The 24,406-nt window shown below is 51.2% G+C and overlaps 3 protein-coding genes across 4 annotated transcripts; 1 reads left to right on the top strand and 2 right to left on the bottom strand.

Moving 5' to 3' along the window:
• Positions 1–2,073: 2,073 nt before the first annotated feature.
• LOC103172166 (histone deacetylase 4-like) lies at positions 2,074–7,797 on the bottom strand. Its single transcript, XM_042344149.1, has 8 exons — positions 7,705–7,797; positions 7,027–7,146; positions 6,193–6,290; positions 4,752–4,870; positions 4,344–4,477; positions 3,622–3,706; positions 2,681–2,837; positions 2,074–2,193 (listed from the first exon to the last, which is right to left on the bottom strand). The coding sequence occupies exons 1-8, from the start codon at positions 7,795–7,797 to the stop codon at positions 2,154–2,156; spliced, it is 846 nt and encodes a 281-aa protein (XP_042200083.1). The 3' UTR covers positions 2,074–2,153.
• A 1,049-nt stretch (positions 7,798–8,846) lies between these two features.
• slc48a1b (solute carrier family 48 member 1b) lies at positions 8,847–14,755 on the bottom strand. Its single transcript, XM_007884975.2, has 3 exons — positions 14,536–14,755; positions 12,017–12,184; positions 8,847–10,903 (listed from the first exon to the last, which is right to left on the bottom strand). Exons 1-3 carry the CDS (start codon positions 14,663–14,665, stop codon positions 10,767–10,769), a joined length of 435 nt encoding a protein of 144 aa, XP_007883166.1. The 5' UTR covers positions 14,666–14,755; the 3' UTR covers positions 8,847–10,766.
• Positions 14,756–16,584: 1,829 nt separating this feature from the next.
• asb8 (ankyrin repeat and SOCS box containing 8) lies at positions 16,585–21,613 on the top strand. 2 transcript variants are annotated; one of them, XM_042344300.1, is made up of 4 exons: positions 16,585–16,620; positions 18,406–18,578; positions 19,963–20,067; positions 20,581–21,613. In XM_042344300.1, exons 2-4 carry the CDS (start codon positions 18,453–18,455, stop codon positions 21,211–21,213), a joined length of 864 nt encoding a protein of 287 aa, XP_042200234.1. In that variant the 5' UTR covers positions 16,585–16,620; positions 18,406–18,452; the 3' UTR covers positions 21,214–21,613. The 2 variants fall into 2 exon arrangements, with proteins under 2 accessions (XP_042200234.1, XP_042200233.1); XM_042344299.1 differs by lacking the exon at positions 16,585–16,620 and adding an exon at positions 16,874–16,894.
• The last annotated feature ends 2,793 nt before the right edge of the window (positions 21,614–24,406 follow it).

Below are 24,406 nucleotides of genomic sequence, written 5' to 3'. Positions count from 1 at the left end.
CCTCCTCGATGTCCAGTTGCCTCCCAATCACATAACCTGCAACCAAACCTGCACACACCCAGTGAGTAGCATACCCAGTGTCTGTTTAGGACCACAGTCACCCATCCATTAAGGCTGTTTCGGCTCACTGGACAAGCTGCCAACTCCCAATTCTTCCTCAGATTAATCCACACTGACCTCGCTTTTCCTCAGAGCCAGCAAGTGTTTGTGGCGTGCAGGGCGATGAGAGAGGAGTCAATCCTCGCTAGTTGTCTTCCATTGCTTTTGTAGTCCCATGATTTGTGGTGCGAGGAGAGGGGAAGAGGGAACTTTGACTATGTTCGATTCAAAAGTTGACGTAAACTATTGAGTTTGTAACCTTAACCGAAAGCAGTGTATGAGGCAATGAGTTGAGGTTTTTCAGTGGAAAAGCTCCCGCTAGAACGTCACGTGGAACCTGCTGTGAAGTGATTTCATTAACTTTTTTTGTATTGAATTGCAAAATAAAATGTTGGGGCTACCTGTCTCTCACGTGTCGTGCTGTCAGTGTCATGGACTTGTTCTGATCCACGTGTTAAGGGTATCAAGGGATATGGGTTAAGGGTTGGCAATTGGAGTTGAGGTACAGATCAACCTTGATCTAAAAGAATGGGAGAACAGGCTCGAGGGGCTGAATGGCCTCCTGTTTCTTATCTTTCTAAGGTCTAACCAGCAGCTGACTGATGGGCCTCTCCCCCAGCGAGAACTTGCATTTATGGAGCGCCCTTCTCCCAATCAACAAGACGCCAACTGGTCCAAAAAAAGAAAGAACATTTTAATATTACTCACAATAAGAAATTGGGAATATAGCAAGAGGATTATAAATTATCCTGCGTGTGTCCTGATGTGCGCCCCGGTCGGTTGGGATGTATTTTTTTTGGTCTCTTTATGATTGAATAGTCCCTTTTTTCGTCAAGATTCAATCCACCAATTGCTTGGTGTATGTGAGGCACAAGTTCTCTTCCTCTATTTACAACGAAGGCTTTGGGATGAGTGAGTCTGTCTCCCCTCAATGGATTCAGAGAGGCCCTGGGAACTGCGACGAGGCTGACGAGGCCAGCGTCTCGAAAGTAGCTGAAGGCACGTTTGGTTTTGGTCACTTGGTCACGGAGAAAATCGGTACAAAAAAAATCCCAAGTCTGACATTTGGTTTGGTTTAGTTTGGTGGCTTTCAGATAAGATTATTTGGTCACTGTCCCCTTGTTTTCCAACTAACAAAGCTCTTCCATCTTCTCAGTTCTGGTCGTTCAATTCCTGGTACCCTCCTTGACCCTCCCCCCACCCCTCACCCACCCATCCAACCACCCACCCACCCACCCACACACACACATACACTCGCGCGCACCTCAGTAAAAAAAATATCTCGAGACAGCTTTTGTGGGACTGAAGATCATTCCCACAAGGTAGTGCCATGTGCTTTGGAATTGGTTGAAATGTTTCCTCCATTAAGACGTCGCGATCACTTATACGGATTGTCTTCAAAGAACTAAAATGATGAGGAATGTCTTCCCACATTGTGCATAGGAACAACGCTCCAGAAAGCTTCTGCAGCCGAGTCAATCCACCAGCCTTTTTTTTTAAGCTGTTCAATAAACCCCTGGATTTCCAACTGGGGCTCAAAAAGTCTTTGTCAAACGCCCCTCGAAAAAAAAGTGGTTAGAAATACATCTGATCATCTTCGAAGAGTTCAATGTGAGCGTGGTCAATCCCTGGGACTGGCTGGGACCCTTCCTCACATCTTCTGACGTGGAAGGATAGTCCCAGTCTTCCTTGGGAATGATTCCCAATTTTTTTTTCAGTACAAGCACCCATCCATCTGGCTGGATCCCAGAAGGATATTTTGCCCCCGGGAACAATTCACTTTAGTCAACTTCAGGATGAAGACGGAGATGAAAGAACTTAGTGTGGACTCGATCAAACGATGAAGAATGTCTTGTTTCGCTCAGGCTTGTGCTCGCTCAGGAACCCTCTTCAGATCACTGAGCGATGCTGGACATTCAGTGTTTGTTGAGTGTGTGGGGCAGAGGTGATGGTGGGGGGGGGTGGGGGTGGGTGGTGAGTTGGTGGGGTGGGGGAGAAAGGCAGGCTGGACGGGGAGAGAGATGGGCGGGAGAAGAAGGAACCAAATCCATTGTCTATGTGCAAGATTCTTCCTCCATTGGTTCCTCGTTGGATCTGCGGAAAAGGGAATCACACACGGAAAGAGAAGTGGGTTAGAAAGGGATTGTTGGGATTGTCGGGCCCTATGGCGTTGTGGTTAATGTGTTCGCCTCGCAAGCGAGAGGACTCGGGTTCGATTCCCGGGCAGGGCGAAACTTTAGGCAAGATTCCCTGCTCCACACACACCCTTATGTTTCCCAGCAGTAAGTCGGAACCCGGTTGTTGGTGGATCGCTTTCCTGAGAGTAATGAATCCCTCCAAAAAAAAAACAATTTGCTCGCTCAATCCTTGACTGTCTGTGGGGACGCTGCTGTGCGCAATTGGCTGCCGCGTTTCGCCCCCAAAATACACAGTTCACTACACTTTACAACGTACCCTGTGAAGCGCTTTGAGCCGTCTCGATGTGAAACGCAAGGGTCATTAGTAATATTATCATTGTTAATATTATTGTTATTAATATTATTATTACTACTATTAATATTATGGCGCCGCCAGGTCTCACCTCTTCTCGGGAGCTGCTCCGGCTCCTTGTGCGACGCGGACGGACAGCAGAGCGAGCGCCGTCACTGTTTCCGCCTCCTCCTTGTCGTGTCTCTGAGCCTCAATCAGTGAGTAGCCCACCGTGGGGACAAATCGCTGCACACACGGCCAGTATTTACCTGCACAGCAACAACAACAACAACAACAAGTTACCCACTGCTCCCTCCGCCGCAGGAACATCCCACGATGCCTTTTCGTAGTCGTGGAAATCTGGAACTTATGAATAATAATTAAGAGTAACAAGTTATTATAATATAATTAATAATCATAACAGTCACAACGATAATAGCAATAATAACAAGAACGACAATAAGAACAATAATAATATCAATTACAATAATAATCAGTGCTGTTGGCAATAAGGACGCCGGGCTTCAGAAATAACGTCCGTCACACCCGGATGTCGTTACGGAGCCAAACGCGGTGGCGAAAGCCCTCACACGCGATGGGGGGAAACGTGCGGGAACGTAATAATCCCTTCGAGAATAATAATAATCCGGTCGCTCGATCCGCGACTGTTTGTGGGACGTCTGTGTGCGCAATCGGCGGCCGCGTTTCGCCCACAAAATACCCAGTCACTCCACTTTTGCAGTGTATCCTGTAGAAGCGCTTTGAGACGTCTTGAAGACGTGATCAGGCCCTGTGTCAAACGCGAGGATTATTATTATTATTACTACTTTGGCAAAATAATCGGACGTTGGCAATGGCATGAACGGGACCCTGAGGATGACCTTCGACCTCCAATTAAACGCTGACGATTTCGTGTCGTCGGCCTTTGGCTGAGACTCCGCACTCATCACGTGATCCCCTGACGACGACGACGACGACAACTTGACTTTACGCAGCGCCCGCCACCCGGGGCGGCGGCGCAGAGCGCAGAGCGCAGAGCGGTGACGGACTTACTCTGCACCTCGAGGACTCGCTCCAGTGACTGGACGGCGTTTGCGTTTGGCGTTTGCTGCAAGACGTGTTCCGGGAGACCTTCCAGCTGGCGAGGAAGGGGTTAAAGAGCCTTTTAAGTATTATTTCATTCTCGCTCTGGCCGTTCTGTGAAATAAGTGCGTCTTCCCTCCCTCCCTCCCTACACCCCCCCCCCCCCCGCCCGCCCGCGCTCTCTCGCTCTCTCCCCCCATCCCCCCACTCCCTCTTTCTCCCTCCCCTCGCTCTCCCTCCCTCCCCCCCCAGTTGTTAGTCGATTGGCGGCTGGCTTTCCCGGGGCAATAATCCCCTCCAAAGAATGTATGAATAAATAAGTCATAATTTGGTCATTCAATCCACGACCGTTTGTGTGCAATTGGCTGCCCACAAAACATACAGTCACTACACTTTACAGTATATTCTGTGAAGCGCTTTGAGACGTCTCGGAGATGTGATAAGGCACTGTATTATTTTTCTCAGTGGTGTCAGTTAATAGTATTAACGATAATAATCCTCGCATTTGATACAGTGCCTTATTACGTCTTCGAGACGTCTCAAAGCGCTTCACAGAATATACTGTAAAGTGTAGTGACTGCATATTTTGCGGCTGAAGTATACATTTGCTGTGTGTCAGACCCGCAGAGGGGAGTGAGAGTGAGGTGATGGTTCGTGGGGGTGAGGGGTGGTGGGGGGAGGGTCTCTCTTACCTCTTTCCCGAGCAGCGCTGACACACAGGCCTCCGAGGCATCGCAGATGGAGGTCAAGTCGTGTCCACCCTCCAGGGCCATGGCCACCCGACCCCCCGCCAGGGACATCAGCTGCCGCGTCAAGTGTCCAAAACCTGCGGCCACACAATATCCCGTTGGGTTACCAGAGGCTTAAGGTGAGACGTCAAACCGAGCTCCCACAAGTGCAGGGGCTGGGGGGGAGCGGCACATCCTCAGAGGTGCTGGGGGCAGGGGGTCAACCCACTCAGCTCCTGTTAACACCCCAACGGGGAGGGTGGTCCTGGCTGGACAAGCAGCGGGAAAGCTCAGCCAGACAGCGCTCTCAAAGGCCGGCTGTCTGCTGGCTAGACTCCCAGCAGTTGGATTTGTGGGACTTTTGTTACTCACATTTGGCCGAAACCTTGTAGCCCCCCAGCTGCGGCGGGTGCCCCTCCACCGCGTCGAACCCCGAGGAGACCAGGACCACATCCGGAGCAAACTCCGTGGCGATCGGCATCACCACCGTCCTGCAATCGAGAGAAGAGACCGTGTGGGCGGCGAGACTGAGACACGGAGAGAGAGACAGAGGGAGAGAGACAGAGAGAGAGAGAGAGAGAGAGACAGAGAGAGCCAGAGGCAGAGATATAGGGAGACAGGCAGAGGGAGAGACAGACGGAGAGACAGAGGGAGAGACAGACGGAGAGAGAGAGAGACAGAGGGCGAGATATAGGCAGATGGAGAGGGGTTGATGGAGAAACCGAGGGAGAGAAGAGAGAGGGAGAGACAGACACAGACTGTTTAAGCGCTGTATCGGATGAAAGGAAGTAGTTTCGCTCTCATTGCGACGCTCAGCGATGAGATGAACATTCCCTTCCCTTTGCACTGAGACACGTGTGTGTATGTATGTGTGTGTGTGGGGGGGGGGGGCAGGGGAGACACCGCTGTCTGCCGCCTTTCGCCCACAAAATACACACAGCCCCTCTGCTCTCCAACATATTCGGTGAAGCGCTTCGAAACGTCTCTCGACGGACGTGATCAGGAGCGCTATCGAATGCGAGGATTGTTAATGAATTAATTCCTGCATTTAATGTGGCTCAGCGGGTCAGGGCAGCATCGAGGGAGAGAGAGGGAGAGGGAGGAAAGTGAGTTAACCTCTCAGGCTCCATGACTTTTCATCAGAAATGGCGGAAAAGTGAACTCACTCTCCCTCTCTCTCTCTCTCTCTCTCTCTCTCTCCATAGACGCTGCCTGACCTGCGGAGCGTTCCCAGTCACTTCTGTTTCCATTTCAGATTTCCGGCATCTGCAGTATTTTGGCTTCTGCTTCCAATTTGGTTGGTTTCCAGATCTGGACATCACATCAGGGGTTCGCCCCGAGACAGGCAGCTGGTTTTCATCAGCGATCATTGTTTATTTCTGAACAATTCCCCCCCCACCCCCCACCACCACCCGCACCACCCCCCCCCCTCTCTCTCTCTCTCTCTCCTCAATAAAGTCTCCTCCGCTGTGCGTGTGGGTGTGAGTCTGTTTCGACTTCCACCAGCTACAGGAAATCAGTCACAACAACAACACATTACCTTTCAGGTCGTGAGGACGTCGCAAGGTGCTGGGCAGTCAGGGGCTTGACCCGAGCCCGGGGGGGGGGGCTTGGCATCAGGAGGGGGGATGGAGGGCGGGGAGGGCAGGAGTAGGAGGGTGAGGACCCGATCGAAGAGGATGGTCTTGAGGCAGGTCTTGAAGGAGGCGAGGGAGGGGGCGAGGCAAATGGACAGTGTAGAGGGAGCTTTACTCGGGCTCTGACCCTGACCTGGGAGTGTGGACGCACACTGTAGAGGGAGCGTTGCTCTTACCGAAAAGCCGCCAGATATTCCGCGTCTCCCATGGGTGGATCGAGGCCTCCGGTCCAGGCCACATTGACATTAAACCCGAGCCCAGGACCACTCCCAGCCTGGAACACAACAACAACAACAACAACTCACACTCACACACCGCCTTCACTTGAAGCCCAAACGCAGTGAGCGAGTCAGAACCACTTTTTTTTTTTTTTTTTGCCCAACCGGGTGTCTGACACACGCGGAAACCCGTCACCGTGGCTCGAGAGTCTCCAAACCCGACTGAGAATTCCCCACATCCCACGTACACACGGACACCCCAGAGAGAGATTGTTGGAATGGAATGCGCTCTCTCTCTCTCTCTCTCTCTCGCTCTCTCTCCCTGGAGGGACGCCTCCTGCTTACCTAATTCCAGAGAGTATTAGGCGCAGGTGGCAAGAGCCCAAGAGTCTGCGTTGGGGTAACTGCTGGAGTCTAACCAGCTAAACCCACGCATAACTCGGCCATTGAGAGCACTGTACGGCAAAGCTTTCCTGCTGCTTGTCCAGCTCGGACCACCCTCCCCATTACAGTTGGGGGGGGGTCAATTAACCTCACAGTCTAGAGTCACCCAACAAATATACACAGTCACTACACTTGACAGCAACTCCCTGGGACGATATGATAAGACGCAGTAAAACAAGGGGGTTTTATAATATAATAATAATAATAATCCTCGCATTTGATGCAGCGCCTCATCACGTCTTCGAGACGTCTCAAAGTGCTTCACAGGATATACTGCAAAGTGTAGTGACTGTAATTTTCGAGGGCGAAACCGAGTCAACCCGTTACGAGATTTTCCTTCCAGCTCACCTCATCCGCAGACCCACTGCCTGGGAAGAAGTTCCCGTCATCGTAGCGATGCAGGGAGATGTACAGCACGTTGGGGTCTCTGTAGAAAACCTGTTGTGTCCCGTTCCCATGGTGTACATCCTGTAAAAATTACAATTATAATAATAAGTGCTGTTGGCACAAAGTAAAACATCCTTTACTTCAGCGAGCGAGTCGTAAACTTATGCAACAGTCTCCCGAGGGAGGCAGACGGTGGAAGCAGAAAGCGTTGTTTGTTTCAAGAACACATTAGATAAGATTTCTGCCGGAAAATAATATCGCGGGGATACAGTATACAGTTTGGGACATGACCTATCAAGTCAGGATGGTGGAAAGCGAACTAAATGGACCTCAGTCTTCTTTCTCCAGAAAATTCTTACGTTCTTTGTGTTCTGATGATTCACAGTCAACGTATTAAAATGAAAAAAAAGACTGAGGGGAACAGATGTTTGTGAGGTGTGTGTGTGTGATCAGGTTTTCTTCACTCGCTTCCTTCTTACCTCCCTCTTCCAGTTTCTCCTCCCCCCCCAACAGGTGAAAGTCTTTCACTCAAAATGACCCACAAAGTGATAGGTGTATCGGGAGACTTAATAATAATAATGCAATGAATTATTTGTGCCAAGGTGACTGATCCCTGGGAAAAGATCACAGGGCAATAACTGTGTAGTTGACCAGAAAACAAGGGTTTATAGACTCGTGTTTAAGAAGGGCTGTAACAGGAAGCCTCAACGTGGAACTAAAGTGCAGGTCCATGACCACAAAGCTGGGGCTGGGGAGGGCAGAGGGCTGTGTGCTGTTGGGGAATAATAATAATAATAGCAATAATAATTCTTGCATTTGATATAGCGCCTTATTGCGTGAGACTTGTCAAACCGCTTCACAGAATATACCGTGAAGTGAATTGGCTGTGTGTTTCTGTGGGCGAAAACTGCATATTGATAGTATATATTTTTTNAAAAATGCAAGGATTCCTACTGTTACTATTATATTTGTGTGGGGAAGATAGAAAGCAAGACACTTAGAATTCCTGCATTCTAAAACCCCAACCCCTGGGAGAGACAATATTATATTGTTATACTAATAACATAAATTAATATTAATAACAGCAGCGTCCCACAAATGGGTTAAGTGACCAAATCATTATTTTTGAAGGGATCATTACCCCTAAAAATAACAGAATAAATCCATATTAATATTAATAATAAGAGTAAATCTTGAGCCAGGTGACATTTCTCCCCTTGTGTGTTCTAGACAGAACAAATCACTATATCTGTGTCTGTGCACCTTCAATCGAATCCTATGTTTCAGTGTTTTCCCCACGTCCCAAGTTTGCAATTGATAAAAGAAACGTCAAAATAATAAAACTAAATGCACTTTTCGGAAAAAAATATAAGGACTTGATCATGCTTTAGGAACAAATTAGATAAGATTTCTGCTAGAAAATAATACCTGGGGGGGATACAGTATATCGCTTGGGACACGACATGTCAAGCGACTGCCAGGACGGTGGAAATACGAACTAGATGGACCTCGGTCTTCTTTCGCCAGCAAATTCTTATGTTCTTATGGACAAAGCCAGTGTGAAGTGAATCTTGTGTGTGTGTTCGTGTGTGTGTGGGTGGTGGGGAGATGAGGGGAGACAATGGGTTTGAGAGCGTAATCACAGCAAGTCTCAAACAGAATGCACTGTTAAGCATGCAAGAAAATAAGCAGCATTGGAACAATATTAGGAAGTTCATTGCTTAACACGTAATGTAATACTCAAGATTAATGGAAGCACAAAATGACACATAACGTCATCACAAACTACAACAACTTGCATTTATATAGCGCCCTTCAAGCTGCTCGGATGTCCAAAGAGGACTACATGAACTCAAGATGTTGTACACTGTGATATTGGATAAGTTCTGCTCTGGGAGACCAGAGTTTAGCTACAGGTCTTCGCCAGAACTCAGTGACGTCGAACGTAGCTCAGAACAGGGCAGGTCAGGGCTGTCTGCTTTGGCTGCAGTTACACACCTATTTATCGCAAGAGCAGCAAGGAACACATAGGGGGCGTGATTCCCAATTGATTGCTCACAAGATCCACTTGGCGATGGTGGGGTAGCAGGGAGGGGAGAAATAACGCTCCTGGAAGGTAAGTGGAGTCATCGCAAAGTGTGACTTGAGTGAAATGTGAGCAGTGAAATGTTTTTTTTTCTGGTCAGCCGGGCGTCTACACCCATCATCTCCAAACCACACTGAGAATTCCACGCATCCCACCTCACACCTGGAAATCCCAGTTAGATTGTTGGAATGGAATGCGCTCTCTCTCTCTCTATGTGTGGAGCCCAAACCGTGCGTTAGCTGGAGTCTAAGCAGCTAAAACCGCATTGATAGCATTGCCTGGCAATCTTTCTTCCCTCTGCTTGTCCAGCTAGGACCACCCTACTCGATAGGGTTTTGGCTGCAGGGTTAACAGGAGCTGACCCTGAACAAACAAAATGGTTTCTGGATATAACTTTAGACTCTGGATTTGCGCAGAGACGTTGGTACGGTCCGAGGCAGGGGCAGGAAGGACAGATGTGCTAACACCTCAATCTGTCTCCCTCCCTCAAGTTGTTGTTTTGGGACACACAATCCGCTTTGGGAAGAGTTTTTCCATCCCAAGTCCCGAGCGCACGTGTAACCTCCTCAGCTTGAACCAACTCAAGAGGCAAAAGTCCGAAATTCCACTCAGTCTCCGCCTTCAGGAACCTAAGGTCTGACAGAAAAGAACGGATACAGTCTCTGGCGTTTGTCAGAGTTTCGGATTCTTTTCTTTTCAAGAACTGCAGAAAAACGGCTCAAACCGTATTTAAGAATTTGCTACTATTTCTCTACCACCTTGAACCTTAAGACAGAACGCTCTCGCAGGCTAAGACGAGATGGAATTTCGGGCCTCGGGGACTCTTAATGACAGCAGAGGGCTTATAAGCCAAACACCTGGCAATCCGAGAGATAATTTTCCTGCGATACAGCCGTGAATCCCTGTATATTATACGGACAGCTGAAGGCGAGGAATAGGGGCTGCTGATCTCTGACTGTGCTGCAAGGACTCTGACCGGATGTCCTTAGAAAGTGATTAACTGTAAAAAAACATATTGTTGTCGCTGCAAATAAGCAGACGCAGACACGAGAGAGATGCCGCTCTCTTTCTATCTACCTATCCCGTGATAATTGACCCCCTTAGCTTGTCTCTTTGATTAAAAAACACACACATGGATGAAACACAATCCTAGATGCACAGGACAAATACGACTCCACCATCACAATAAGTTATACCACGACATTAATTAATTAATTAATTAATTCCACCAGTGAGCCACTGGCCAGTGTGTACACGGCTCCACGGTCACTGTGCCACGCAGGCTACAAGCGTGTACGCCAGGTTAAGTGTACACTCGTGTCGCCGGCGAGCGTGTATGCACGCGAGAGACCGGTTAGCCCGGGGCGAGAGCGTGCCACCAGCGAAGGGTGCACGTGTCACCAATTAGGTGCACGCATCGCCCGCTGGTGAGCGCGGCTCACCGATTCATGTGCACGGGTCACCAGGTGGTGAGCACGTGTCGTCAATTAGTGCGAGAGTCACCAAATAGTGCGCACGAATCACTTGTTAGTGTGCACGTGCCACCAAGTCGTGAGCGCGGGTCACCAGTCAGTGTGCAGTCGTGTAAAGACACACTGGTGTGCACAGGCCCGATTCAGAAGTCGCTCAGGATACTGATGTCCGCAAACTCCTTCCTGTATCGATGCGAGTAGAGAGAGAGAAGGAACGCCCACTTCCACGTAACAAAACACCACACGCAGGACAGGTAGTAGCTGGTCGGGTCAGTCAGCGCTGAAAAAAAGAAAGGGAAAGAGAGACATATTAATAAATGATAATAATCATTCTTGCATTTGATACAGCGCCTTATCACGTCTTCAAGACGTCTCAAAGCGCTTCACAGGATACGCTGTAAAGTGAATTGACCTAAGTAACAATTTACTTTCATTCCAATTCATCTCATGGTCGGGGCAGCAGATTTCAGAAGTCCCCTGACATGCAAGGTGCTGAATATAAATTATTATTATTATTATTATTATTATAAGTTATAACAAAATTATTGCACATGTGAGAGCCCTGGCAATGTCCCTGCAATTTAAGTGTCTACTGCCCTCTGGTAGTGACTGAGAATAATGCAATGAGGTCCAACTTCTCAAGTCAGCTTTGAGGGTTTCAGCAATCATGGAACAGAATCTTACAGCACAGGAGGAGGCCATTCGGCCCATTGTGCCTGAAAGAGCTACCAACTAGTCCCACGCCCCTCCTCTCACCCCATAGCCCCACAATTGTTTCCTTTTCAAGTCCCTATCCAATTCCCTTTTGAAAGCTTATTATTGAATTCCACCGCCCTTTCAGGCAGTGCGTTCCAGACCGTAACAACTCGCTGCGTAAAAAAAAGTCTCCTCGTCTCCCCTCTGGTTCTTTTGCCAATTGTCATAAATCTGTGTCCTCTGGTTACCGACTCACCCGCCTGCCAGAGGAAACAGTTTCTCTCTATCTACTCTTATCAAAACCCCTCAAAATTGCATTTGACAGGTCACTCTGTACAACATGCGTATTTTAAATGAAGGTCCACTTTTGCCTGGTGCAGACGGAGACGACATCTAGATCACAGTAACTGAGGGGAGAAGGAAGAAGATATTTAATAATAATAATCCTTGCATTTGATATAGCGCTTTTCATGTCTTCTCGACGTCTCAAAGCGCTTCACAGGATAGACTGTAAAGTGAATTGATCGTATATTTGTGGCGAAACGCGGCAGCCAATTGCGCACAGCAGTTCCACAAACAGTCGTGGATTGAAAATGACCAATTAATTATTGTTTTATTAATAATTAATAACCCAAACTATCAGGTATTGGAAAAACTGGATAAAATGCAGGTTGTTGCTGCTGTATTAAACACTCACACTGCTGCTTGGTGACGGCCAACACCAGGAATGTGATAAATCCCACCACTGCCACCACTTGGAAGAGGATCCCGATAAACAGGAAGAATTTCAGGCCTTTGAGCCACGTCCGCCAGTAATCTTGCACATACATGATGTGAGCCACGAGGCACCAGAAGGCGAGCACACCTGCGGGGAGAGTTACAGTATATTACAGTCTATTACAGTACCTGGAATCCCGAACAAGGGGACACCATCTTAAAATTACAGCTAAGCCTTTTAGGAGTTAAATCAAGAGGCAGTTTTTCACCCGAAGAGGAGTGGAAATCTGGAACTCTCTCCCTCAAAAGGCTGCGGATTATGGCTGAATCCATTCACAACTTCAAGACTGAGGTGGAGAGATATTTGTTAGGTCAGGGTATTAAGAGATACGGGGCAAAGGCAGGTAATTGTACTTGAGGGGCTCTGGGACGCTACCCAGCGTGAAGGGCGCTATATAAATGCAAGTTGTTGTTGTTCTTGAGGTACAGATCAGCCATGATCTTATAGAATGGCGGAAGGGGCTCGAGGGGCTGAATGGCCTACTCCTGTTTCTAGGTTTCTATATCATCTGTGAACCGCTGTGAGATGTCTCGGAGACGTGATCAGGCGCTGACTACATCAAATGCAAGAAAGGCACCTCTGATACTGTGCTGAATTTCTCGATTTCAAGATCCTCACACTCGTCTTCAAATCCCTTCACACCTTGGCGTCGCTCTATCTCTCTGACCTGCTTACTCCCCAACCCACTACCTGCTGCCTCCGCTCGACTGGATGCCTCGTGCCCTCCGTTCCGCCGTCGGCGGCCGCGCCTTCAGCCACCACGTCCCGAAACTCTGAAAACTCTCTCCCTCTATCCCTCTGCCTTGCCCCCTCCTTCCGCATCTTCAGGTCGCGCCTGAAGACCTTTCTCTTCGATCGTGCTTGTGGTCACCTCCCCCTCCCGCGAGCTCGGCGTCGTGCTCCGCCCATGTCAAGCGCTCTGGGACGCTCTGCGGCGTGAGGGGCAAGTTGTTGTTGTTGTTGTTGTTGAATTGTCAGCCTGAATCCACAAGCTTCCAATCCAGAGATTGCCGACTGAGCCAGGCTGACGTGCATAGTAATTACACTCCCCCACCTCCCCCCTCCGGCCCCTCCGGCCCACACACACACACACACACACACACACACACATACACAGACAGACACAGAGCGCTAATTGTGGATTTTGTAGTGAGACAATAGGCAAAGGCCGTGTCCTCACTCGTGATTCACTGAGTGAAGTAAACAGCCAGTCACTTGGCGGGTTGACAGCTATTACATGGGAAGGGCTTTGAGGCATTTCTGTTATCGATGCTATGTTAATAATAATCCGTGGATTTCATGCATTTGAAACAGCTGTGCCTTATCACGGCTGTTTGCTGGGGCACAAATCAGCCGCCGCCGCGCTCGCCCGCGAAACACACCCACAGCAACAACAACTTGCGTTGATATAGCGCCCTCCGTACAGGGCAGGGGCTCGGAGTTCTTATCCACAGTCACTACGGTGAAGCGCTTTGAGATGTCGCGAGGCCATGATAAGACGCTTTCTTTCCCAATCATTTATTATTAGGAATTAAGTGTGTGTGGGGGTGGGTGTTATCTGAGAGATACATAATTATTATTTGTAGTGAGTTATTAGTTTTAACACCTCTGTGGGTGTGTGTGGCCCTAATGGGTAATTATTATTAATATTAATAGTAAATTGTGAGCATATAAACCCTGTGTGTGTGTGTGATGACCTGACAGGTAGATTAATATTCATAGTAAATTGTTAGTGTATATACCCTACTATTAATCATATTTATTAATCAATTAATTCAGTTATACATTTATTAATATTTATTAAAAAAGCTGTTTTAAAACAGTTTTATAAATCCCAGTTATTACCTGATAGTTATTGGGGTATAAACCCCAGTGATTACTTGACAGTTATTGGGGTATAAACCCCAGTGATTACTTGACAGTTATTGGGGTACAAACCCCAGTGATTACCTGACAGTTATTGGGGTACAAACCCCAGTGATTACCTGACAGTTATTGGGGTATAAACCCCAGTGATTACTTGACAGTTATTGGGGTACAAACCCCAGTGATTACCTGACAGTTATTGGGGTACAAACCCCAGTGATTACCTGACAGTTATTGGGGTACAAACCCCAGTGATTACCTGACAGTTATTGGGGTATAAACCCCAGTGATGAGCTGAGTTATTGGGGTACAAACCCCAGTGATTACCTATCAGTTATTGGGGTACAAACCCCAGTGATTACCTGACAGTTATTGGGGTACAAACCCCAGTGATTACCTGTCAGTTATTGGGGTACAAACCCCAGTGATGAGCTGACAGTTATTGGGGTACAAACCCCAGTGATGAGCTGACAGTTATTGGGGTACAAACCCCAGTGATGAGCTGACAGTTATTGGGGTACAAACCCCAGTGATGAGCTGACAGTTATTGGGGTACAAGCCCCAGTGATTACCTGACAGGCCCCCGAAGGCCGCGGTCCCCGGCTGCCTGAAGGCCAGGCTCCAGCACAGGAAGGCCGAGAGCCCGAGCACCAGCCCCAGGCCCGAGTAGCCCATCTTCAGCCACATCCTACCGCCCCCCATCGCTGCACCGCCTCCGCACCCGACCTGAACCCCTGAGCCCCGGACCCGCCGAGTGACTGACTCGCGCGCGCCTCCACCCCGTGATCAGCCCCACACAGCACAGCACAGCACAGCGCCGCCCCCGGTGTGGAGGTCAATTACACCACAGCCTCAGCACAGCGCCGCCTCCGGTGTGGAGGTCAATTACACCGCAGTCTCAGCACAGCGCCGCCTCCGGTGTGGAGGTCAATTACACCGCAGCCTCAGCACAGGGCGTCAATGATGTATCATCTAATGATATATAATAATATATAATTATAATAAAACAATACAATGATCTAATAATGCTACACAATAGTAATCTAATCTGATAATAATATAATAATATATAATATTAACAATAAAATGATATAATAATATAATAATAATGATCCTTTGCATTTGATATAGCGCTTTTCACGTCTTCTCGACGTCTCAAAGCGCTTCACAGAACACATTGTAAAGTGAATTGACTGTACATTTGTGGGCGAACGCGGCAGCCAATTGCGCACAGCAATGTCCCACAAACAGTCGTGGATTGAAAATGACCAATTTATTATTGTTTTTGGTTTTGGAGGGATTATTATTAGGCTCTGTGTGGAGTAAGGAAACTTGCCCAAGGTTTCGCCCTCTGCCTGGAATTGAACTCAGGTCTCTCACTGGCAAAGCGAGTGCTCTCACCACTGAGCTACAGGACTCCACGATATAAAGCATATATCCAAGATATATAATATATAATATATATAATATATATATATAATAATAAAATATCATTCTATGATGCTATTTTGGGGAGGACAGGATTGCAGGGCTATGGAGAGACAGCGGGGCAGTGGGATTGAGTTGGATTGCTCCTTTCGGAGCCGGCGCAGAGGCGATGGGTCAAATGGCCTCTTTCTGTGCTGTATGATTCAATGATTCCGTGAATATAATATAATATATAATACACCACAAAATATACAGTCAACTCACCTCACAGTACATGAGGTGAAACACTTTTGAGACGTCACACGACGTGATAAGGTGCTGTGCGAGGATTATTATGATCATCATATTGTTAATAATTATTTACAGTCGGGGCTCTCTGACCAGAAGGTTTGGTGGGTTTGAACCCCCGGCCCCACACCTCCACCGACCCCCACCCGCCCCCCCCACACGCGGCCTTGGGGACGTGGAGGAGCTCGTTCAGAACTCCGCCGCCTGGACCAGACTCCGTCCCCACACCTCACCAGCTCCGGCCCGGGCTCCGCTTGGCTCCCCATCACCCAACGGGATCGACCTCAGGATCCTCTCCCACTCGTGTTCAAACCCCTTCACTCCCCGGCACCTCCTCCCCCCCCACTCCTTCCCTCTCCGGCCTCCTCGCTCCCCCCCCCCCAACCCACCACCCGGTATCAGCGGCACTGACCGGCGCTGACCGGCCTCCTGCTCGGCCCTCGTGCCCTCACCGTCAGAGGCCGCGCGTTCAGCCGCTACGCCCCGAAATTCTGGAACGCTCTCCCTCAGCCCCTCCGCCTCGTCCCCTCTTTCAAGGCCCGACTGAAAACCCTTCCTCTTCGGCCGTGTTACGGCCATCGCCCCCCACCCACCCCCCTCCGGCTCGGGGTCGGAGCTCCGCCACTGTTCAGCTCTGAGACGCTGCCCTGCGCGGAGGGGGCTGTGTAACTGCAAGTTGTTGTGGTCGTTGCGGCCCCTCTCCCCCTCCCCCCCCCTTTGTAGGGTTTCAGGATTGTGTTTAAGAGCTGGACCTTGTTGGACGGGGGGGTTTGTGTTTGGGGGTGTGTTTGGGGGAGGCCTGTGTTTAGAGGGTGTGTTTAGGGCCGAGGCCTGTGTTTAGGGGGTGTGTTTTGGGCCTGTGTTTGGGGAAGGCCTATGTTTGTCGCCGGGGCCTGTGTTTGGGGAAGGCCTATGTTTGGGGCCGGGGCCTGTGTTTGAGGGTGTGTTTGGGGCCGGGGCCTGTGTTTGGGGGTGTGTTTGGGGCCGGGGCCTGCGTTTGAGGGTGTGTTTGGGGCCGGGGCCTGCGTTTGAGGGTGTGTTTGGGGCCGGGGCCTGTGTTTGGGGGTGTGTTTGGGGCCGGGGCCTGTGTTTGGGGGCTGTGTTTGGGGCCTGCGTTTGGGGCCTGTGTTTGGGGCCTGTGTTTGGGGCCTGTGTTTGGGGCCGGGGCCTGTGTTTGGGGCTGTGTTTGGGGCCGGGGCCTGTGTTTGGGGGAAGGTGAGTGTCTGGAGGCGGCTCCCGGCGTCTCTTCGCTCCCGAGGCCGCGGTCCTGACGCGGGTCCCGGACTCGCGGCTCCGCCGGGCCCAGACCGCCTCACAGCCTCGGTGTTTCCTGTGGATAGAACCCGGGGAGAGGGACACAGAGAGAGAGAGAGCCCCAGGGGGTGGGGTGGGGGGAGACAGAGAGAGCCCCAGGGGGTGGGGGGGACACAGAGAGAGCCCCGGGGGGTGGGGTGGGGGGGAGACAGAGAGAGCCCCAGGCGGTGGGGTGGGGGGAGACAGAGAGAGCTCCAGGGAGTGGGTGGGGGGGAGACAGAGAGAGCCCCAGGGAGTGGGGAGGGGGGGAGACAGAGAGCCCCAGGGGGTGAGCGGGAGACAGAGAGAGCCCCAGGGGGTGGGAGACAGAGCAGAGAGAGACCCCATGAGGTGTGGGAGGGGGAGAGAACCCTAGGGGTTGGGGTGGGGGGAGGCAGAGAGAGCCCCGGGGGTTGGCGTGGGGGGAGACAGAGAGACCCCCAGGGGGTGGGGTGGGGGGAGACAGAGAGAGCCCCGGGGGTTGGGGTGGGGGGGAGACAGAGAGACCCCAGGGGGTGGGGTGGGTTGGGGGGAGACAGAGAGAGCCCCAGGGTTTGGGGTGGGGGGAGACAGAGAGCCCCAGGGCGTGGGGTGGGGGGGAGACAGAGAGAGCCCCAGGGGGTGGGGTGGAGGGGAGGCAGAGAGAGCCCCAAGGGGTGGGGTGGGGGTGGGGGAGACAGAGAGAGCCCCAGGGGGTGGGGTGGGGGGGAGGCAGAGAGAGCCCCGGGGGGTGGGGTGGGGGGGAGGCAGAGAGAGCCCCAGGGAGTGGGGTGGGGGGGAGACAGAGAGAGCCCCAGGGAGTGGGATGGGGGGAGACAGAGAGAGCCCCAGGGAGTGGGGAGGGGGGGAGACAGAGAGAGCCCCGGGGGGTGGGGTGGAGACAGAGAGAGCCCCAGGGAGTGGGATGGGGGGGAGACAGAGAGAGCCCCAGGGAGTGGGGAGGGGGGAGACAGAGAGAGCCCCGGGGGTGGGTTGGGGGGTGGGGGAGACAGAGAGAGCCCCAGGGTTTGGGGTGGGGGGAGCAGAGAGAGCCCAGGGGGTGGGGTGGGGGGGAGGCAGAGAGAGCCCCGGGGGGTGGGGTGGGGGGGAGGCAGAGAGAGCCCCAGGGAGTGGGGTGGGGGGGGAGACAGAGAGAGCCCCAGGGAGTGGGATGGGGTGGGGAGGGGGAGAGACAGAGAGAGCCCCGGGGGGTGGGGTGGGGGGGAGACAGAGAGAGCCCCGGGGGGTGGGGTGGGATGGGGTGGGGTGGGGGGGAGGCAGAGAGTGCCCCGGGGGGTGGGGTGGGGTGGGGGGGAGGCAGAGAGAGCCCCGGGGGGTGGGAGCGAGTGGCCCGGGGCTCGCCGTGTCCCCGGCGTCTCTCTCTCCGTGACCCGAAGGTGGATATTGCCGGCGGTGCTGACTGTGGCCGTGTGTTGTGTTTATCCCTCTCTGAGGTGTGTGTGACTCGGGCCCTGTGGGGGGTCACAGCGCTGCCGAGCGGATGAGTTCCAGGGTGTGGTACGTGATGGAGAGCGTTCAGAGCAAATACTCTCTGTCCGAGCGGCTCATCCGCAGCATCGCCATCCGCTCCTTCCCGCACGACAGCGTGGAGGACCTCATCAGAAGGGTTCGTACGCAGACCTCCCCCACCCCCCCACGTTCGTCCGCTCGCTCACTCTCTCACTCTCTCTCTCGCTGGTGAACGAAGATAATAATAATAATAATAATAATAATAATAATAATAATAATAATAATCCTTGCGTTTGATGTAGCGCCTGATCACGCCTTCGAGACGTCTCAAAGCGCTTCACAGGATGCACTGTAAAGTGTAGCGACTGTATTTTGTCGGCGAAACCGGCATCCAGTTGCGCACAGGAGTGTCAACAACTACAACAACAACAACTTGGATTTATATAGCGCCCTCCATGCCGGACGGCGTCTCAGAGCAGAGACCTGAAAATGTGTCCCGCAAACGGTCGTGGACTGAGCGACCAATTTATTATTATTATTATTATTTTTATTAGGATTGTAGGTTCAAGCCACACTCTCAGGGCTCGAGCTCACAGCTCAGTTTGACTGACAACACTCCAGTCTTGCGCTGCGAAGTCAGAGGCGCTGTCCTTTGTGGGGTCCCGTAGTTCAGTGGTGCGAGCCCTCGCCTCGCAAGCGAGAGGACCCCGGTTCGATTCCCGGGCGGGACCAAACATTGGGCAAGTTTCCTTACTCCACACACAGACACGCCTCTGTTTACCCAACAGTAAGTAGGAACCCGGTTGTCAGTGGATTAGCGGATGGCTTTTCCGGGAATAATAATAATTCCTTAAAAAAAAATGGGATCACTCAATCCATGACTGTTTGTGGGACGCTGCTGTGCGCAATCGGATGCTGCGTTTCGCCCACAAAATACACAGTCCCACAAAATTACAGTATATTCCGTGAAGCGCTTTGAGACGTCTCATCGATGTGCTAAGACGCTGGATTGAATACAAGGGATATTATTAAACCTCCCTGCGATTGTTGAGGTGGACGTTAAAGAGATGGGGCATTAAAAAAAAAGGGAGTTTCTCCCAGTGTCTTGCCCGACAGTCATAGAATCATAGAACCTTAGGGCGCAGAAGGAGGCCATTCGGCCCATCGTGCCTATGCTGGCTCTTTGGAAGAGCTACCAACTGGGCCCACTCCCCCCGCTCGTACCCCAAAGCTTCGCAAAGTTTTTCTTTTCAAGTACATATCCAATTCCTTTTGAAAGCTACAATCAAATCTACTTCCACCACCCGTTCAGGCAGCGCATTCCAGATCCGAACGACTCGCTGGGGGGAAAAAAATACGTCTCCTCCCCTCCTCCCCTCTGGTTCTTTTGGCAATTATCCTTGGAATAAATAATAATAATAATCCTTGCATTTGATAAGGTGCCCTATGGCCGTCTCAAAGCCCTGAGTTTGTTTAAACGGTGTTGGATTCCCACGGTAACTTGAGCGATATTAATGGTTGCTGTTTGTGTTGTTCTGCAGGGGGCGGACATTAACTGTATGCACGGCACTCTGAAGCCTCTGCATTGCGCGTGTATGATGGCCGACATGGACTGTGTGGAGCTGCTACTAGAGAAAGGAGCCGAGGTGTGTCCAGAGGAAAACCTTTACTAAACCTCTTGTGCTGTAGCAATCGTCACCTCTTGAGTTCAGAAGGTTGTGGGAATATAGGGTCAGGAGGAGGCCATTCAGCCCCTCGAGCCTGTTCCGCCACTCAATTAGATCATTGGCTGATCTGTACCCCAACTCCAATTAACCTGATCCCTTAATACCCCGACCTAACAAATATCTGTCTACATTTGGAATTGAGGTACAGGTCACCCGTGATCTAATAGAATGGCGGAGCAGGCTTGAGGGGCTGAATGGCCTCCTCCTGTGCGGGAGAATCTTCTGCACGGTATTCCCGGGCAGAGCGAAACATTAGGCAAGTTTCCTTGCTCCACACACACCGAGGAGTGAGCAGGAACCCGGTTGTTCGTCAATTGGCGGATCGCATTCCCGAGGGTAATTAACCCTTCAAAAGCCTCGCGCTGCCTCGTGTGTGTGTGTGTGTGTTTGTGTGTTTGTGGTGAACCTTGAGCTCTCTCTGTTGGCCGGCAGATCAACGCTGTGGACGGCTATAACCGAGCGGCCTTGCACTACGCGGCGGAAAAGGACGCCTCGTGTGTCGAGATCCTGCTAGAGTACGGCGCTGACCCCAACGCCCCCGACGGCAACATGGACACCCCCCTGCACTGGGCGGCCTTCAAGAACAACCACGAGTGTGTGCGGACCCTGCTGGAGAACGGGGCCAGGGTCAACGCCTTGGACTATAACAACGACACCCCCGTGAGCTGGGCGGCCATGAAGGGCAACCTGGACAGTGTCAGGGTGCTGCTGGAGTATGGGGCCGAGGTCAAGGTCACCAACCTGAAGGGACAGACCCCACTGTCCAGGCTGGTGGCCCTGCTGGCCCGGGGTCTAGGCACCGAGAAGGAAGAGGCTTGCTTCGAGCTGCTGCACCGGGCGGTCGGGCACTTTGAGCTGCGGAAAGCCGGCGCCATGCCGCAGGAGGTGACCAAGGACCAGGAGCTGTGCGTGAGGCTGACCCACGTCTGCTCCACACCCGGCTCGCTCAAGAGCCTCACCAGGTACCGCGTCCGGCACAGTCTGGGCATCCGGCACCTCCCAGCGGCCGTGAAGGAGCTCCCCCTGCCCGAGTCCGTCAAAGACTATCTGCTCCTGGTGGAATGAATCCGTCCGGCAGCGCAGCACAGGACAGGACAGGAACTGTCCGGTTTCTCCCCGAACCGTGCAGTGCGGGACGGAGAACGCTTCGGGGGGTGGGGATGGGGATGGGGGGGGTCATCGGCATCTCGCACGCCCACCGCTGATCAGCCACTGAGTGCCAGTTTTAGTGTCGCAAAGTCACCGATAAATTCGATACGAAATTATAGTCGAGATTCTGCTTGTAACTGCGGCTCAACTCGAGTCAGGAAAGAACGGTCTGCTTGTGTGACTTCATGGAGAGATGATCCATGTGTGTGTGTGTGTGTGTTTAAGCGTTACGATTTAAGTTAATCTGAGATGCTACCGTGCCTAAGGGGTGCTATGTAAATGCAAGTAGTTGTTTTTATATGTGTGTGTGTGTCTTTGTATGTGGTGCCTTGGTGTGTGTGTGTGTGTGTCTTTGTCTATCTGTGTGTGTCTTCGTCTGTGTGTCTTTGTGAGTGCGTGTCTATGTCTTTTTGTCTGCACATGTGTGTCTTTGTCTGTGTGTATGCGTGTCTTTGTATGAGTCTTTGTGTACGCGTGTGTGTGTCTGGTGTATATCTTTGTGTGTCTATTTCCCCTGAATCTCCCAAGGCAGAATGTCCTGCTCCCTCACTGGAGATCGTGTCTGTATCACTGTTAATGTTTTTCCCAAACCATCTCATTTTAATTAATCCCACTTCTTTCAGCCCTTGCCACGGTTCCCTTAATGCTTTCGCTGCTCAGAGGCCTAATATTCTTCCTGCTTATACCCAGGGACCGAAACAGGCTGAGACTGGGTGGAACTAAGGGGCTAAGATGCTCATCCAGGGTTTCTATTGATCGATTGCCAATCACAGCAAAGAATTCCGCAGTCTTCTAAGTCTTGTAAACTCTGTCCTTATCGTTGACAATCCTGATGCTCTGTGCATCTTTGTCACCCATTTCTCTCAACGCCTGACCCGCAGGACTTGTGTTTTTCTGTCGACTTATTGCGTCTCGACATCGCAAGGTTCTTTCACAGTCATTTAGCCGTCGAGGGCTGCGTCTGTCTTTCCTTGGCTCCCAGCGGTCGGTTTTTGGATGTCAAATACGCGAGGAAATTGCTTTACTTTTTAAGAGAATATGATTTATTTTTCGAAGGACGAAAGGAAGAGGCAAGCAGGACGAGAGGAAGAGTGAGAGAGAGAGAGAAAGTGCTTTGTGTAGTGAAAGTGCACTCGTGTCCTACAGACTGAGTATGAGCGAACAGAGACTGCCTCGCCTGGGCTGACCGCTTCTTGTAAAGATCAGTTTCCGGTGTTTGCTCTATGGTACGTGGGGACATGTCAGATACCTGAGATCTGGAACCAAAGGCGGGGGTGTGTGTATGTATCTGGGTGTGGGTGGGTGGGTGGGTGGGTGGAGGAACAGGACAGATGGATTATTCTTCCTTAAATCAAAAAGAAAAAGGGGGGAGAATTCTGCCTGGGAATGAAGTTTCCCCCAAATCTGCTGCGTCGCAACTATAACCGTCTTCCTCCGTGTTAAACCGTGGCTTTGTTCCTGTGGGGTTGACGCTGGCTGCTTCTGGGGTGGGTGTACGTGCGCGCGTGTGTGTGTGTTTTACTGCATTGTGACTGCACTCAATGTACTGCCCTCTCGAGGAACGCAACAGCAAAATGTCTTTGGCGGTTAAATAAACTGATTGAATACCGCAAAAAGGTGAACGAACCGATGTGGTCAGTCTGCATTTATTTGGGGGCAATTCTTTATTTCCGAGGGTGGGCTGCGACGCTGAACGTGAGAAGATCTCGTCACTTTCAGTTGCTGGTGAGAAGTCAACAACAACTTGCGTTTATATGTCGCGCCCCTTCACGCGAGGTAGCGTCCAGGAGCGCTCGACAGTGGCGGAGTCTGACACCGAGCCACGGGGGAGAGGGAGGAGGGAAATGACCTTAAGCACGATCAAGACAGGAAGGTCTTTCGGCGGGATTTGAAAGGGGAGAGAGAGAGGGAGGGAGGGATGGAGGGGCCAAGGCGGAGGGATTGAGAGAATTTCGGGTGGGGAGGGGGTGGTTGTGGCTGAAGGCACGGCCACCGATGGTGGAGCGGAGGGAACGAGAGACGAGCATTCCAATAGAAACCAGTTGTTAATCTGCTCCAAGGTCCATCTCAAGACCTATCTCAGGACCACATTGTGGGTCAACGTCCTCCCCATCCCCCCAATCAGTTCCTAACCCAGACCTGAAAAGCGCATTGGGATGGTCCTCGGTGTGAAAGGTGCTGTATAAATGCAGGTTTCTATGGCTGTGATCTTTGTCCATCAGTTATTTTCTGTCTTCACATTTGCGGCTCGGGTAAGTGAGGGATCCTGGATTGTGTTCCTCCGATGTATTCCCCTCCCTGACGCAGGAATAGCGAGTGCCTAATTGTACTTCAGCTGAAATTAGTAACTCAGCAGGGAACAGGTCTCGAACCTGGGGGTTATCACACGAGACCTGTAACCGTGAGCATCAGCCTTAAATCCGAGACTTCAGCATCGAAGACCCTCAATCATCTGTCCCAGAATAGCACTGCACAGAAACGGGCCCATTCGGCCCCTCAACTCTCTACCGGTGGATTTCTCTTATGTCAGCCGCCCGAGTTAATAGCAATAATAATCCTTGCATTTGATATTGTGCCTTATCACATCGTCGAGACGTCTCAAAAGCGCTTCACACTGTCGAGTGAATTGACGATATTTTGTGGGCGAAACGCGGCAGCAGTGTCCCAAAAACAGTCGTGGATTGAGTGAGCATATGTATTTCTGGAGGGTGTTATTACCCCCAGAAAGCGATCCGCAAATCGACCAACAACCGGGTTCCTACTTGCCGCTAGAAACGAGAGGCGTGTGTGCGGAGTAAGGAAACATGGCCCGGAAATCAAACCCAGGTCCTCTCGCTTGCGAGGCGAGTGAGCTAACGAGTACACTACAGGACTCCTACTTGCTTCCCTTCTCCCCAACCCCAACACGCACACGCGTTCGCTAATACTCCTCTTTATCAGCCGTCTTATTTTTTTTTACGGTTTTCAACGACCGTGTGTTCCGGGAGGTTTTAAAAAAGGAAAAAAAAAGAGAGAGATGAACGCTTTTTTTTTTAAAAGTTTATTCTGAGAATACTGTGAATTCAGGAAGAAAAAAAAAACGTGTGTGATGGCTCTGTACATTTGTACT

This window comes from Callorhinchus milii, unplaced genomic scaffold, assembly GCF_018977255.1.
Source record: "Callorhinchus milii isolate IMCB2004 unplaced genomic scaffold, IMCB_Cmil_1.0 Scaffold27, whole genome shotgun sequence".
In the NCBI taxonomy this organism is placed as follows: Eukaryota; Metazoa; Chordata; class Chondrichthyes; order Chimaeriformes; family Callorhinchidae; genus Callorhinchus; species Callorhinchus milii.
This window is presented reverse-complemented; position numbering and strand designations above follow the sequence as displayed.